The 13414-nt window shown below is 44.7% G+C and overlaps 1 protein-coding gene across 1 annotated transcript in view; it reads left to right on the top strand.

Moving 5' to 3' along the window:
• The first annotated feature begins 12004 nt into the window (after positions 1-12004).
• The window catches only part of EGFLAM (EGF like, fibronectin type III and laminin G domains), a 195209-nt gene continuing 193799 nt past the window's right edge, over positions 12005-13414 (top strand). The window contains exon 1 of the mRNA XM_044932653.2: positions 12005-12333. Coding sequence (XP_044788588.2) covers positions 12237-12333 — 97 coding nt within the window. The 5' untranslated portion in view covers positions 12005-12236. The remainder of the gene's footprint in view (positions 12334-13414) is intronic.

The following is a 13414-nucleotide window of genomic DNA, read 5'->3' as shown; positions in this document are numbered from 1 at the left end:
AGAACATTTGATAAAGAAGGATGTCAAGTCAAGTGGATAAACACATTTTATTGAATTCCTTAAAGATTTTAAAAAATTACTTTGGAATAGATCACCCTAGCCTCATGTATTAAATGACTTAGAGTATGATTTTTTTTTTTTTGCTATATGCATTTACCACACTTATCTTTAGTATTTTTTATTCAAAGATAGTTTCACAGTTTTTAAAATATAAAATGTAAGCTAAAATCATTTGATTTGCTTAAATATCATATGTCCATTTTTTGTCCCTAATTTTTAATACTCTTATGCCTGGATTTCTAAGTTTATACCAGGTCTTCTCAGAAGAGCTTTAGAGTAGGCCTCTGAGTTCTTTGATGTGAACTCTGCTTTGAACTTGGAAATGTTTCCCCAGTGTATTTGCTTCTCCACTGGATCTGTATCAGCTTGACTCCTCCCAAGTGTATATTGAAGGAGTTGTGCTAACTGGCAAATCTGTTGTTCATCGTTATGTTAGGGCTAGGAAAGTGGGGCCCTGTGAGTTCAAGCCCTCAGGCACTCTTTCTCTGCAGGATTCCCCTCAAGGCTTAATACTTTCAATTCAGAGAATCATAGAATATTAGAATGAGGAGAGATCTTCAAGGTCATCTAGACCCATGCCACTCAAGAACTAAAGCACAAGTACCACCTGGGAACTTGCTAGGAATGAAGAATCTCAGGAGCCACTCAGATCTACTGAATCAGAATCTTCATTAGAACAACAAGATTGCAAGAGATGAAGTGTCCATGTTAGTGTCTGAGAAGTGCTGCTCCAGACCAGTGGAGAAATTGTATCTGCAGCATCTTCCACGTGGTGGTCCCCTTGGGCTCAGATGTCTTCACCTTCAGGCTTTGGGATACAGATCAGTGATTCTAGATCAAGATTCCTAACTTTGATTGCATATTAAAATCACCTGGTGAGTTTTTAAAAATTCCAATGTTGAGGTCTCACCTTGGACTAATAAAATCCGAACCTCTGGCATTTGTGTTTTATGAAGTTTCCCCACAATAGCCTAACATGTAACCAAGTATGGACCACTGTTCAAGAGCTATCCATTTGCAACTTAGGCCATTTACTTCATTCCTGCTTTGATTTTCTGCGAAAATGCAAATATTCCCTAATTTCCCTGGAAATAGGGGTGTGTTGTTTTTTTTTTTAAATCATCCTAACTAACTGATGGCAAACTCTTTAGTAACATGACAATTCACACAGCATTATTCTGGGATGGAGGAACCAGCAGTTAGGAAATCTCACGCCTTGTTCTTGGTCATGACCAGTTCTTGGTCAGCTAAACTGCCTTGGGCAGGAAGGGGCTGGGTCAAGCAGAGAACAGGAAGTTCTTTGGCCAGCCCACTTCAGGTTTCTGGTCTGTCTTCTTGCGTCTGCATTCATGGTCCCTGGGGTGAGGAAGGTGTAAGGAGGCAAGAACCTCTATAACTGCCACGCTATTGGGCCCCCGCAGCTGAGTATGGGGTCCCCAGTCTAGTCCGTGGTCTAATAGGGCTAAGGCAAATTTTGCTAATGTCATCATCTTGTTGGCCTCAGAAGCAGTTGGTTGTTTTTCTCCACTCAGTAATCCTCTTGAGTCATAAGCGCTTTTGTTTGTGACATGACTATTGAGAAAACTGAAACCTGCTTCTATTACTTTTTTGCAAGAGTTGTGGGAGAATGATTTTCTTGACATTTATTAGCTTTAAAACTATCCAGTTTTATTTTGATAGTACTACTTTAGACTAGTTGTTGCTTGAAAGTGTGTAAATCATGTTAACAGTAATTCTGAACATATTAAATTCATGATCAAGTCAAAAATTTGAGGACTTGGGAGACAGTATTATTTTAAAGGGAAATTCAAGTTATCACCCATAGTCATTTTAATTTACTATTAATAAAAATATAACAGAAAATGAACTCTTAATAATAAATAAATTTAGAAGTTCTAATATCCTAGAGTCCAATAAGTTTCATTCACATATTAAAATAAAATTCAGAAAACGTATAGCTTACAAACTTTCCTTTATACATGTTTGAGGATGAAATGCCATCACATCTCCTTCCTCCCATCCCTGCTTGCTCAGTTGCTCAGTTGCCTAACTATCTGTGACCTATGGACTGTAGCTCACCAGGCTCCTCCTCCATGGCATTTCCCAGGCAAGAATACTGTAGTGGGTTGCCATGCCCTCCTCCAGGGGATCTTCCCAACCCGGGGATTGAACCTGCATCTCTTGCGTCTCCTGCAGTGGCAGGCAGATTCTTTACCTCTGAGCCACCTGGGAAGCCCCATCCCTGCTTACATAGCCTTCAAATCTGTATATACATATACACATGTTGTTTAATCATGAATGTGACACATTAAATTTATAGACATGTGAGGGATTTAAAATTTAGATTCCTAGTTCTTTAAACATCCCAATAAGGAGTCTTAGAGATAACAGTAAAGTTTACTTTGTAGACTAAGCAGGTATTATAGGAAGAGAAGATTGTGGGTGCCTGAAAAGTATAGAGAATTTTAGAGCAATTCTATTCTCCCCACTCCAGTACTCCTGCCTGGAAAATCCATGGACAGAGGAGCCTGGTAGGCTGCAGTCCATGGGGTTGCTAAGAGTCGGACACGACTGAGTGACTTCACTTTCACTTATCTCTTTCATGCATTTGAGAAGGAAATGGCAACCCACTCCAATATCCTTGCCTGGAGAATCCCAGGGACAGTGGAGCCTGGTGGGCTGCCGTCCATGGGGTCACACAGAGTCAGACGCAACTGAAGTGACTTAGCATAGCATTCTCCGTTAAGGAAAACGTGGTTTGGCTTCCCAAGAAAATGTGAGAAAGGAAGATGGAGAACATTTTAAGAAGGATATTTTTTCTAATTATAACTCTTTTCTTCTACTACTACAACATTTGTATTTAAGAATTTTAAAATAAAATCTCAATTTTGGTACATGTATTCTACTTTTTTCACTAACTTACATTTTCATTTCAATAATGCTTTATTTTTATATTTGAATATATATGAACTGAAGTTAACACTTTAGTTTATCTACTCTACTTTCAATTAAAACATTTGGGAAAATCTCCCTGTAGTGACTTTTATAAATATTTTTTTAAATGTGAAAAAATCCCAGTCATGCTCCAAATGGATCTTTTACATATGTTCAGATTTCTTAAAGAAGGGCACACCTGTAAAGAGTCATCTATCTGAACAGGTAATTTTCTTATTTACTTGACTGGTGGGGTTTCCCTGGTGGCTTAGATGGTGAAGAATTTGCCTGCAATGTGGGAGACTTGGGTTTGATCCTTGGGTCGGGAAGCTTCCCTGGAGGAGGGCTTGGCAACTCACTCCAGTATTCTTGCCTGGAGAATCCCTATGGACAGAAGAACCTGGTGGGCTGCAGTCCATGGGGTCACAAAGAGTCGGACATGATTGAGCAAGTAAGCACGTACATATACTTTACACTGGTCATTGGGCTTCGCAGGTGGTGCGAGCGGTAAAGAAATCTGTCTGACAATGCAGGAGACACAAGAGACGTAGGTTCCATCCCTACGTCAGGAAAATCCCCTGGAGTAGGAAATGGCACCCCACTCCAGTATTCTAGGCTGGGAAACATGTTAAACTGTTAAAATGTGAAATTATGCTATTAAACTTATGAACTAATTCAGTATATTTGAGAATATACATGAGAATGTTCTTGATCTCAGTATCTTCCACTTCTGTTCCTTTCTCTCCCAATTTGTTTCCTTGACTTTGGGGTTTATTCTTTGTCTTAATTTCCTTACAAATAGCTCTCTACTTTTTGAGAAGGGCCCAGGTATACACCTGCATGGGTGAGAATACGTGGGGACACTTTCTTACATCTTCAAATTAAACTCACTATGTGGCTACTGTCTGCTTTTCATGCTGGTGAAAGTGAACAGCTTGAATTATGTGCTGTTGTTATTTCACCTCAACCCATGATTATCATAGAGTCTGGGACCAAAGCACAATTAAAGCCATCCCTCTCCTTTCACCCACATAAATACTTTGAGGACTGCCTTCTTCCTGCAAGTCAACATCTGACATTCTTCATGTTTCTTGCATCTTTTCCCCTATCATCTGGACTCAGCAACCACTTTGGTCTAATCCTTCAGCTCAGACACCAGGGCCATGGTAGCATTTCCCAGGATAAGCGGTTGGGATCTGGACGTAATTGAGGAGGATGTGCCTGACGCCACGTTGCCCAAACATGGAGGCAACAATGTTCAAGCTGGGAAAGATCTTGTGCTCCTTCCAGTTCATCCCAGGAAACTGCTGCCAGGGAGGCAATGTGACTCATCCAGGGACATATAACAAGTAATAAACAAAGCAGGAAACAGGGAACATGGAAAGCACGCATACTGGATTAATTAAGAGGCACTAAAGCTGAAGGAAAATATGAATGGGGCTCAATGTTCCCAGGAACAGAGAGGACTAATCGGAGTGCTACCAGTGGTTAAGTGTATCCTGTGTGTATCTTTATTCATCTTGATGGCCTAGCCATTATTCCTTCCCTAGAAAATCTCTATCTTGTATATCATTATCTTTTTTGGAACTGTCTTTCATTGTCCCAAAGTACAAACCTTGTATTGGAAACCTTATTTCCAATATACACTGAAATTATTCAGATCAAAGCTTTATCTCTGGCCTCGAGTCTTATTTGCCATCCTAGCAATAATCCACTAGTGGTTCTGGAATTTAACTCTGGAGAGGACTTAGCCTGTCTCTGTGATAAACATGAGTGATGCAATGAAAGAAAGCCAACATTTAATGAATGCCAAGGGTATGGTATGTACAGTGCCCTGGGTTATCCCATCTGATGGTCACAGCCTTTGAAGTAGGCTGTACATCCCATTGGCTTCCCAGGTGGCACTAGTAGTAAAGAATCTGTTTGCCAATGCAGGAGACACAAGAGATGTGGGTTTGATCCCTGTGTTGGGAAGATCCCGCGGAGGAGGGAATGGCGACCCACTCCAGTATTCACTAGTGGGTTCACTGGAGAATTCCATGGACAGAGGAGTCTGGTGGGTTACAGTCCACGGGGTCACAAAGAGTTGGATGCGACTAGTCTTGCTTCTTGCCTACATTCTATTACACAGGGGAGAAAAGCAAGGACAATTTCTCCCTCATCCTTCACCACTGATCTTTCTTTATATTGACAAATAACTTAAACATGGATCTAAGCCATTCCCTCTTATTTTTTAGAATTTCCTTGGAAACTATCCCATTCCTCCCTCCTTGAAGCAGTGCTGCCATCTTGACAGGCCACACAATTTCTTCTCTGGCTTAAATCTTTTCCTCTCACACCTCTCCTCCCCAGGGGCTGGGAACAAGCCAAGTCTCCCCTTCCTCAGCTGTTTTGCACCTCCTTGACATGTCCCACCTGGTGACATCAGACTGTATCTTCAAACCTCCAGTCCCCTCCTCCTCACTTCCTCCTTTAAGAAACACCCAAATACAAATATAATCAAACTCAGATGGAAAAACTGGCATTCTGCTGTTTTCCACAGGTTTTTTTTTGGCAGCAGAAAATCTGCTTTTATTTGCACTGTCATTAAATGACCCCGAAACTGAGCCAGGCTTCTTCTGCTTCCTACGCCCACCTCTCCAGAGGAGTCTCCCCTTCCCCTCCCTTTTCCCAACTCCCTATTCCCTCTGTCTGGGTAGACTGGAGATGATTGCTTGGAAACTCTGGGTCTGCACCCTAAGCCTTCTCAAAGGCTTTTGTCCTGCTGTGCGTGTGTGTATTAAATGTTGCATTTTGTCTTGTCTTTCTCCCTCCCTCCCTTCCTCCTTCCCTCTTTCTTTCTTTCACAAGAGACCCTGCTTTCCAACTTCACAAAGTTTTTCTGAGAATAAACTTTTTACAAGCGTTCTTGTTGTTTTTAAGTACTGGCATCTGTCTATTCTGGAAAAGTAAGGAGGTTCTTCTGTGGACTCTGAAACAGTGAGCCCCAGGACAAGGACAAACGTCGTCTCATCCAATACCCTCATTTGATAGAGGAGAAAAACAAGGTCTAAAGAGGTCAGCTGAATCACTGAAGTCCCATTGACTGTTCCAGACAGGGCTAGAGCCAGAGGGCAGGTCTCCTGACCTCTAGTCCACCGAGATTTTCTGGAGATCATGTCATTTCACAAACAAGCCCTGCATTTTGAAAGTTGCATGCTGACTCTTGAAATAGCTGCCCGTTAGTCTGCTGAGCAGTTGCCTGCGGCCACTTAGGGCTCCGGCATTTTGTTGTGTTGTGTGTGTGTGGTCGCTGGTGACCTCACAGCTCTGGAGACCCCAACGTCTTTAACATGTGTGTGTGTTGGGGGTGGTGGGGTGGGGGGGATTCCGTGCATTTCCAAGAAGATAGTAACTCCTGTTCTCTTTCTTACATTAAATCTGGCAGCACCAGATAGAATCACATGACCCATTAGGTCTGCCTTTCATGTCCCCCTCTCCTCTGAACAGCCTGCCTGTCTCAGACTTCTCTCCTTCTAAGAAAGATGGCTGGAGCCTCTTTGTTTCTCAGTCCCTACCATTCCTCCTCTCCCACCAGATACTCCAAGTAGGCTGCCCTATCTTCTTTTAAAATGCATTCATACTTTCTTTTCAACCCAAATAAAGACATTCCTGGGCTACCCCAGGTGGCGCTAGTAATAAAGAACCCGTCTGGGTCAGGATCCCTGAGTCGGGAAGATCCCCTGGAGGAGGGCATGGCAACCCATTCCAGTATTCTTACCTGGAGAATCCCATGGACAGAGGAGCCCGGGGGCTACGGTCCATAGCATTGCAGAGTTGGACAGGACTGAAGCGACTTAGCGCACATGCAAAGACATTACAATGATTACAATATAAGAAGTAAAAACAGCATCCTAGACTCCCCAGTTCCCTTCCCATGCTCAATTAACCCTGGAACTCTGTTCTGCATCTTATTTTGTCCACAGATTTGGGAATACCAGGTGAGATACCCTGGTGACTCCAGTCCTGTCTCTGGTGAATCCTGTTATGTATGCAAGCATGATTTAAACATTTGTGATTCGGAGGGCTGTATTTTATAGTATATGATTACGTAGCTTACCATTTGAAATCCAGGATCTTCCTCTCCTGACATACCAACAGCGTGTTCACTCTCATCTGGTGCTTCCTTTGCTCTGTTTTGTATGCACTGTTTTCTCACATCAAAACTCCACTTTTTTTGAGTGTGGAAGAGACTGTTGTCTTTTCTTTCCTATAAAGCATTCTTTTCTCAGCACAGAACCTAGCATATAGTTCAGTTAATGCTTGCTTCATATTGAGGATGGGGAGTGTTTACACTTTTTGCTGATCTATTTTTATTTGTGTATTTTCAGGAAAAGTGAAAGGGAAGTATGAACTCTCCTCATTCTTTTTCTTCAAAAATATATACACGGACAGATGAAGCACGAGGAGGGATTCTTGGGTGGATGGTCATGTTCTAGTTCTTGGTCTGGATGATAGTTACACGTATATGCTCACTCTGCTATAACTCATCAGTTGGCACACTTCTTGTTTGTGCATTTTTCTGTACATGTTTTATGTCATTTAAAACAGGTAATATGTACTATATGATATATAGTTCTAGTCTGATAAGATACTGTGTTGGTGAAAGTTTGTGGAAATAGTCATGCTCCTGCATTGCTTGTGGGAGTGTAAAGTGTAAAATATCCTTAGGAGTAAATTTGGCCAAATTATCAAAATGAAAAGGTACTTACCCTCTGGCTGAGCAATGGCTAGCCTAGCAATGTACCCCAAATCTATTCTGCAATGTGGTCTATACTAGTAACACTGGAATCAACAGGAGGAAGAACAGATTGTTGTACATGATACAATAGAATATTATTCAGCAGTAAGTAAGAGGGAGGCAGATCTGTGTCTGCTAATTTGGAAGGAACTTCAGGTTAAAAGTGCTTCCCTTGTGGTTCAGATGGCAATGAAGGAGACCCAGGTTTGATCCCTGGATGGGAAGATCCCCTGGAGGAGGACATAGCAACCCATTCCTCTTGCCTGGAGAATTCCATAGACAAAAGAGCCTGGCAGGCTACAGTCCACGGGGTCACAAAGAGTTGAACACAACTGAGTGACTAACACTTTCACTTTGGGCTTCCCTGGTGGCTCAGACAGTAAAGAATCAGCCCACAATGTGGGAGACCCAGCTTTGATCCTTGGGTCAGGAAGATCCCTTGGAGAAGGAAATGGCAATCCACTTCAGTATTCTTCTCTGGGAAATCCCATGGACAGAGGAGCCTGGTGGGCTACAGTCCATGGGGTTGCAAAGAGTTGGACACTACTGAGAGACTAGCACTTCAGGTTAAAACGTATGTACAAGGTGCGTCTGTTTGTGTTAAGTATATGTGTATATATATATATTTGCTTGTATGTTCATAAAATAACTGTAGAAGGACACACAAAAAAGTCTTAATATTTATTGCTTATGACGCAGGAAAGGGTAAAAGGAAACTTATTTTTCACTGTTTACTCCACTTGATGCACATTCAAATTTTATATGTATATGCAACCTATTCAAAAAATTAATTAAATCCAAAGCTGCTTCTTTGCTGCTGTCTATTTCTCACTCTCATTCATGGACTTTCTAAACATCCTATAATTGGTAACTTTGCCTTTACTTTCTTCTAACAGCCTCTGAATCCACTCCATGGAGGAAAGATCATACTCTTCTCTCATGATATTGAGTAAAACAGGCAGGTCACTCTTCTGCTGGTGACCTTATTAATTGAGTTTAGACCTCAAGTGAATTTGCACAGCTTTTTTTTTTTTTTTTTTAATGAAACATTCAAAGCTTCTTTGCCCTCTTTAGCTCCCCTCCTCCCAGAAGGCAGGAAGAGAGTCAAAGACAAGTATTCCATTTGTCTTTAATCAGATTTACAAGTGCTGTAAACTGGTTGTCCGACTAGAAGAAGAGAAAACCTTAAGGGCTGTAATTTGACAAGTGAAGGGAAGAAGTTGGGTCTAACATGTGCCCTAGATTTGTAACAAGCAGATCTCAAGAAGTAAGGTCTTATCTCCATGGCCTGAGAATCTGGAGCTATTAGAGGTCCTCAAAACTAAAATATAACAATATAACCAAAGATAATCGCAGCAAAGAAACAAAGGGGACTCTGATAGAACCAAGTCAGCTTCCTGATCACCCACAGCCAGCTGCAGAGGCTGGAAAGGCCAAGGGTGAGGAGTGTATAGGTGCTTGTTGAGGATGTCAGCAGGAAGGCTGAAACTCAGCCTTGCAAAATTCGCAATGGACAATGTGTATAGATTTTTGAAAAGAGACATTCAAACCTACTGTATATACAGGGAACCCTACTCAATTCTCTGTGGTGATCTAAATGGGAAGGAAATCCAAAAAGAGGGCATATATGTTTACATATAGCTAATTTACTTTGCTGTACAGTAGAAACTAACACAACATTGTAAAGCAACTGTACTCCAGTAAAAACTTTTTTTTAAGAGAAAAGGAACGTTCAGAGAAAAAGAGACTTGGATTAGGTGGTGCTGTTTTATTAGATAATAAAGAGAAAGCAAACCCTGGAACATGGCAATGATTTCATCTAGTCCCCTCATTTTTCCAAGATACACTACAAGGAGAGCCTAATATTAAACACATGGATCTCAGGATTTTTGGTCCACTGCTGTGTCAGCTCGCACCTGTCTTCTTCAAAGTCTGGACTCTGGAACCAGACCACCTGATTCAACTGAAGCTCTGATTCTCAGAAGTTGAATGATCTAGAGCAGGTCACTTAACTTTCACAGGTCTCCCAGTTGGCTCAATGGTAAAGAATTTACTGCCAATGCAGGAGACACAGGAGATGCAGGTTCGATCCCTAGGTCAGGAAGAAGGCTTGAAGGAGGAAATGACATCCCATTACAGTATTCATGACTGAAAAATTCCGTGGACAGAGGAGCCTGGCAGACTACAATCCGTGGGGTAGCAAGAGTGGGACACGACTAAGCATGAACGTGGTTAACTTTTACATGTTTCAGCTTTCTCATCTGTCAAATGGGGATAATACTAATAACAATACCTAGCTGGTATGGCTGACAGTGGGATTAAACAGTCTTTTAAAGAGGGTCTGGTACATGGTAGGTGATACATAAATGCTAGCCATAATATTAATGGTTAATATTACTTCCAATTTTTAAATCAGGGAGAATAATTTTTAAGTGGGAAAGAGCAGAACCAACATGGGAGATAACTTCAGGGTAACAGTTACTTGGTTCTGGGTGTCACCTTAGGTCCAACACCTTCTCGGCTGGTGGTAAGGTAGACGCTCTTTATCACAGGTGGAGCTCAAGGCAAAGATGCTGAGGACAGACTCCTGAGTGGAATGGAGGCAGGGCTTTGAGACTAGCAGCCTTGGGGGGCAGACACAATGCCTGGCTACCAGACATACATTTAGTATCACGTTCAAAGTGAAGGGCGCAGTCTGTACGAATTTTCCCCTCCAGCTCCGTGTAAAAGGACAAACTCTGCTTTCACATCTAAGACTTCCAATGACTCAAGTCGAAGTGGGCTTTGAATTTCTTTATGGACAGTAGTACACTTGAGAACGCCAAAACAAAAGGGAACGTATTCTCAGCTTTGCTAATAAACCAGATCCGGCCCATTACAAACCCTCTAACCAGGGAATAGATACTTCCCTCCTAAAAGAAAAGTAGAAATCTTTGAGGGGAGGAGGCAAAGGGAGATAGTCAACATCGTTCCCTCCGGTTCCCTGAAGCCAGGTTAACAATGAAGGGCCTGGACGCCAGGAGCCTCCCGGGCGCGGCTCGGTGGGGCGGGGCCGGCGCGGAGTCCCCCAGGTCAGCCACCCAGGCTTCCTCTACGGGGTACTTCCTAGGGCCTTTGATCTTCCCCCAGGAACTGGCGAAGCCTGCGTTTTCCTCCAGGTTTGTTCCCTCTTGGTTTATTTATTGTATCCGCCTTCTCTTCTCTTTGGCTCGAAGATCAGCACGCGGCTGTGCAACAGGACTGGAGTCCTCTCGCGTCTCCTCTCGCCACCTGGAAATCCGGCAACATGCGCTTTTTCCTGAGTTCTCCGTAGCAAATACGGAGGAGAAAGGGTCTTTTTCGGAAACAGGGAGCCGATCTGGTGACCCTGGTCCCAGGATCAGTGGCCAGGACCCCCTGTTGGCCTCCAGGTCCAGTTTGGCTGGCGCGCTCCCCTCTCCCAGCCGTGTTTTCCCGGTCTACCAGGGAGCTCGAGCTCGCTTCCTTACCCCCAAAGCCGGGTTTAACCTAAAGCTTCATCTCCTCCCCTGGAGGGTCTCCAGTTGCCTTCCTCTACCGGGAGGGCACCCCACTTCCCCGCGCCTTGCCCTAATCTCCACCCGGCGTTTCCAACAGAGTGACCGGCTTCAGCTCTCCATAAGCGCGTTTTAAATCCCATTTATCTTCTTAGCGCCTGGGTCCCGGCCGGCCCCGCCCCCTCTTCCTCCTAGCCTCCCGCACTGCAAACCTCAGACCCTCGCGCCTCCCCCCTGCTACGCCCCTTACCCCGCGGGCGGTGGAGCGGCTAGAGCCACCTTTGGAGGTGTTGGCAAAAGTGCCCAAGGAAGGTGGAAGCGACCCAGAGGGGCGCGGCCCGAGGAGAGTTTACTAGGGGAAGGCGGGGAGGCCCCGCAAGATTTCAGAATCAGAACCAAGGCAGAGGGTCCTGGGCTCGCAATCACCTAAATCCTGCCCTGCGTCTCTAGAGGTTGAAGTCGGCCCCTCCTAGCGCGCCAATCTAGGTCACCAGCCGGGAAGGGCTGCGCAGGGGGTCGCTAGAGGGGTGATGGGCGGGCTGTCTGCCCCAGCGGTGGGCGAAGAGTCAGATGTCTCAGGGCCTGCCCCTCTCACTTCCACTCGATTGTAATTCCATCCCCGGGCGGGTCGAGCCTTTCTCCCTCCCTCCCACGGCCAGCCAGTCCCTCCCTGTCGGCTTCCTCAGCCGCCCCCTCACCCCCCGCCCCCCGCGCCGCCCGCCCCGCTCCGAAAAGCCCTGCCGCCCGCAGCCGGCTTTACTCCAGCACGCCGACCTCCCGGCTGCAGTCCTGCCTGTTTGGACGCCTCCTGGTCCAGCTCCCTCAGCCCTTCGCCTGCTCACCCAGGTCAGGGGCTCCGCGGAGGCCGCGTCTTCCACGTCTCCCAGGAGACGCCCTTTCCGTGTGCGCCCGGGACTTGGTGAAACTTTGCAGGCGCCCGCGGTGAAATGGATTTAATCCGAGGAGTCCTGCTCCGGCTCCTGCTCCTGGCTTCCAGCCTCGGACCCGGCGCTGCCCCGCTCAGATCAGCGCTCAGAAAACAAGGTAATGCTGTCAATGCTCCCGGGAGCATCGCGTCCGGAGCGCCCAGGTCCCCGTCCCCAGCGAGGACGCGAAGCTGGCGACGCACCTTCTCTCTCACCCCTGATCCACCGCACTTAACTGGGTTCTTCTCTGCCCAGAGCCCAGAAGAGACGCGAACCTCGCTCTCCCCTTTCCATCCCAGGCGGTTCCAGGGATATTTGTTTGTTGAAAGAAGGATCTCTTTTCCAGACACAGTAGAGCTGGAGGGCTCTGTATTTGACCACAGAGAGCTGATAGTTGGGGCAGCGATCACACTGTCTCAATTAGAAGGATTGCAACTGTGCAGGAAAAGTCAAACGGCTCCTCCTGTGTCTCTAAACAGCTTATTGAATTCATACTGTCCAGAGCCCAGCCATTTCCTGTTGAGTGTCTGAAGATTTGCCTGGTGTGCCCTGTGCCCATCTCCGGTCCTTCTCACGCACTGTGTCGGGATGTGGCTTCAGATGTTAGGGGCTTCTTCCACTCGGGCTGTTTTCTCAGAAAGGAGCGCCCAGTGGGTTAATTTTATGCTATGTTTTGAGCTCCTGCCTTTGCGATTTAAACAAAGATATATAGCCTGATGAGCTATTACAGTAAACTGGAGCGAACTTGAAACACAGTAACTTGCATTTCCTGTAGTTACACAGGTAAAAAGTCTTGTGTTTTTGTCTACTTTGGTGTGGTGAGATTATTCAAAGTAGAACATTCTAAGCAAGAAAGTTCTTAACATTGTTTCTCTAATGATTTTTATTCCTCTTCGCTGAGGTTATATTTAGAATTCTGAAAAATCTGTTTTTTCTTACTTTATAAGGAGGGTGTTGTCTTATGGGATTAATTGTATCTTATGACCAATGGAAACAGTATAACTTTATTTGAATGCAGTCTGCAGAACTTTGCGGAAAGTGCAGTTTGTCTTCACAAGTAATTTTTTCAGAAAGAAAGAGACAAACCAGGAACATTTTGCTACTTTTTACTGGCGAAGTTGTGTCCGACTCTTTGAGACCCAAGGACTGTAGCCCATCAGGCTCCTCTCTCTGTCCATGGGCTTTTTTAGGCAAAAATA

This window comes from Bubalus bubalis, chromosome 19 (assembly GCF_019923935.1).
Source record: "Bubalus bubalis isolate 160015118507 breed Murrah chromosome 19, NDDB_SH_1, whole genome shotgun sequence".
Lineage (NCBI taxonomy): Eukaryota > Metazoa > Chordata > Mammalia > Artiodactyla > Bovidae > Bubalus > Bubalus bubalis.
The sequence above is the reverse complement of the archived record's forward strand: the minus strand, read 5'-3'. Positions and strand labels throughout refer to the sequence as shown.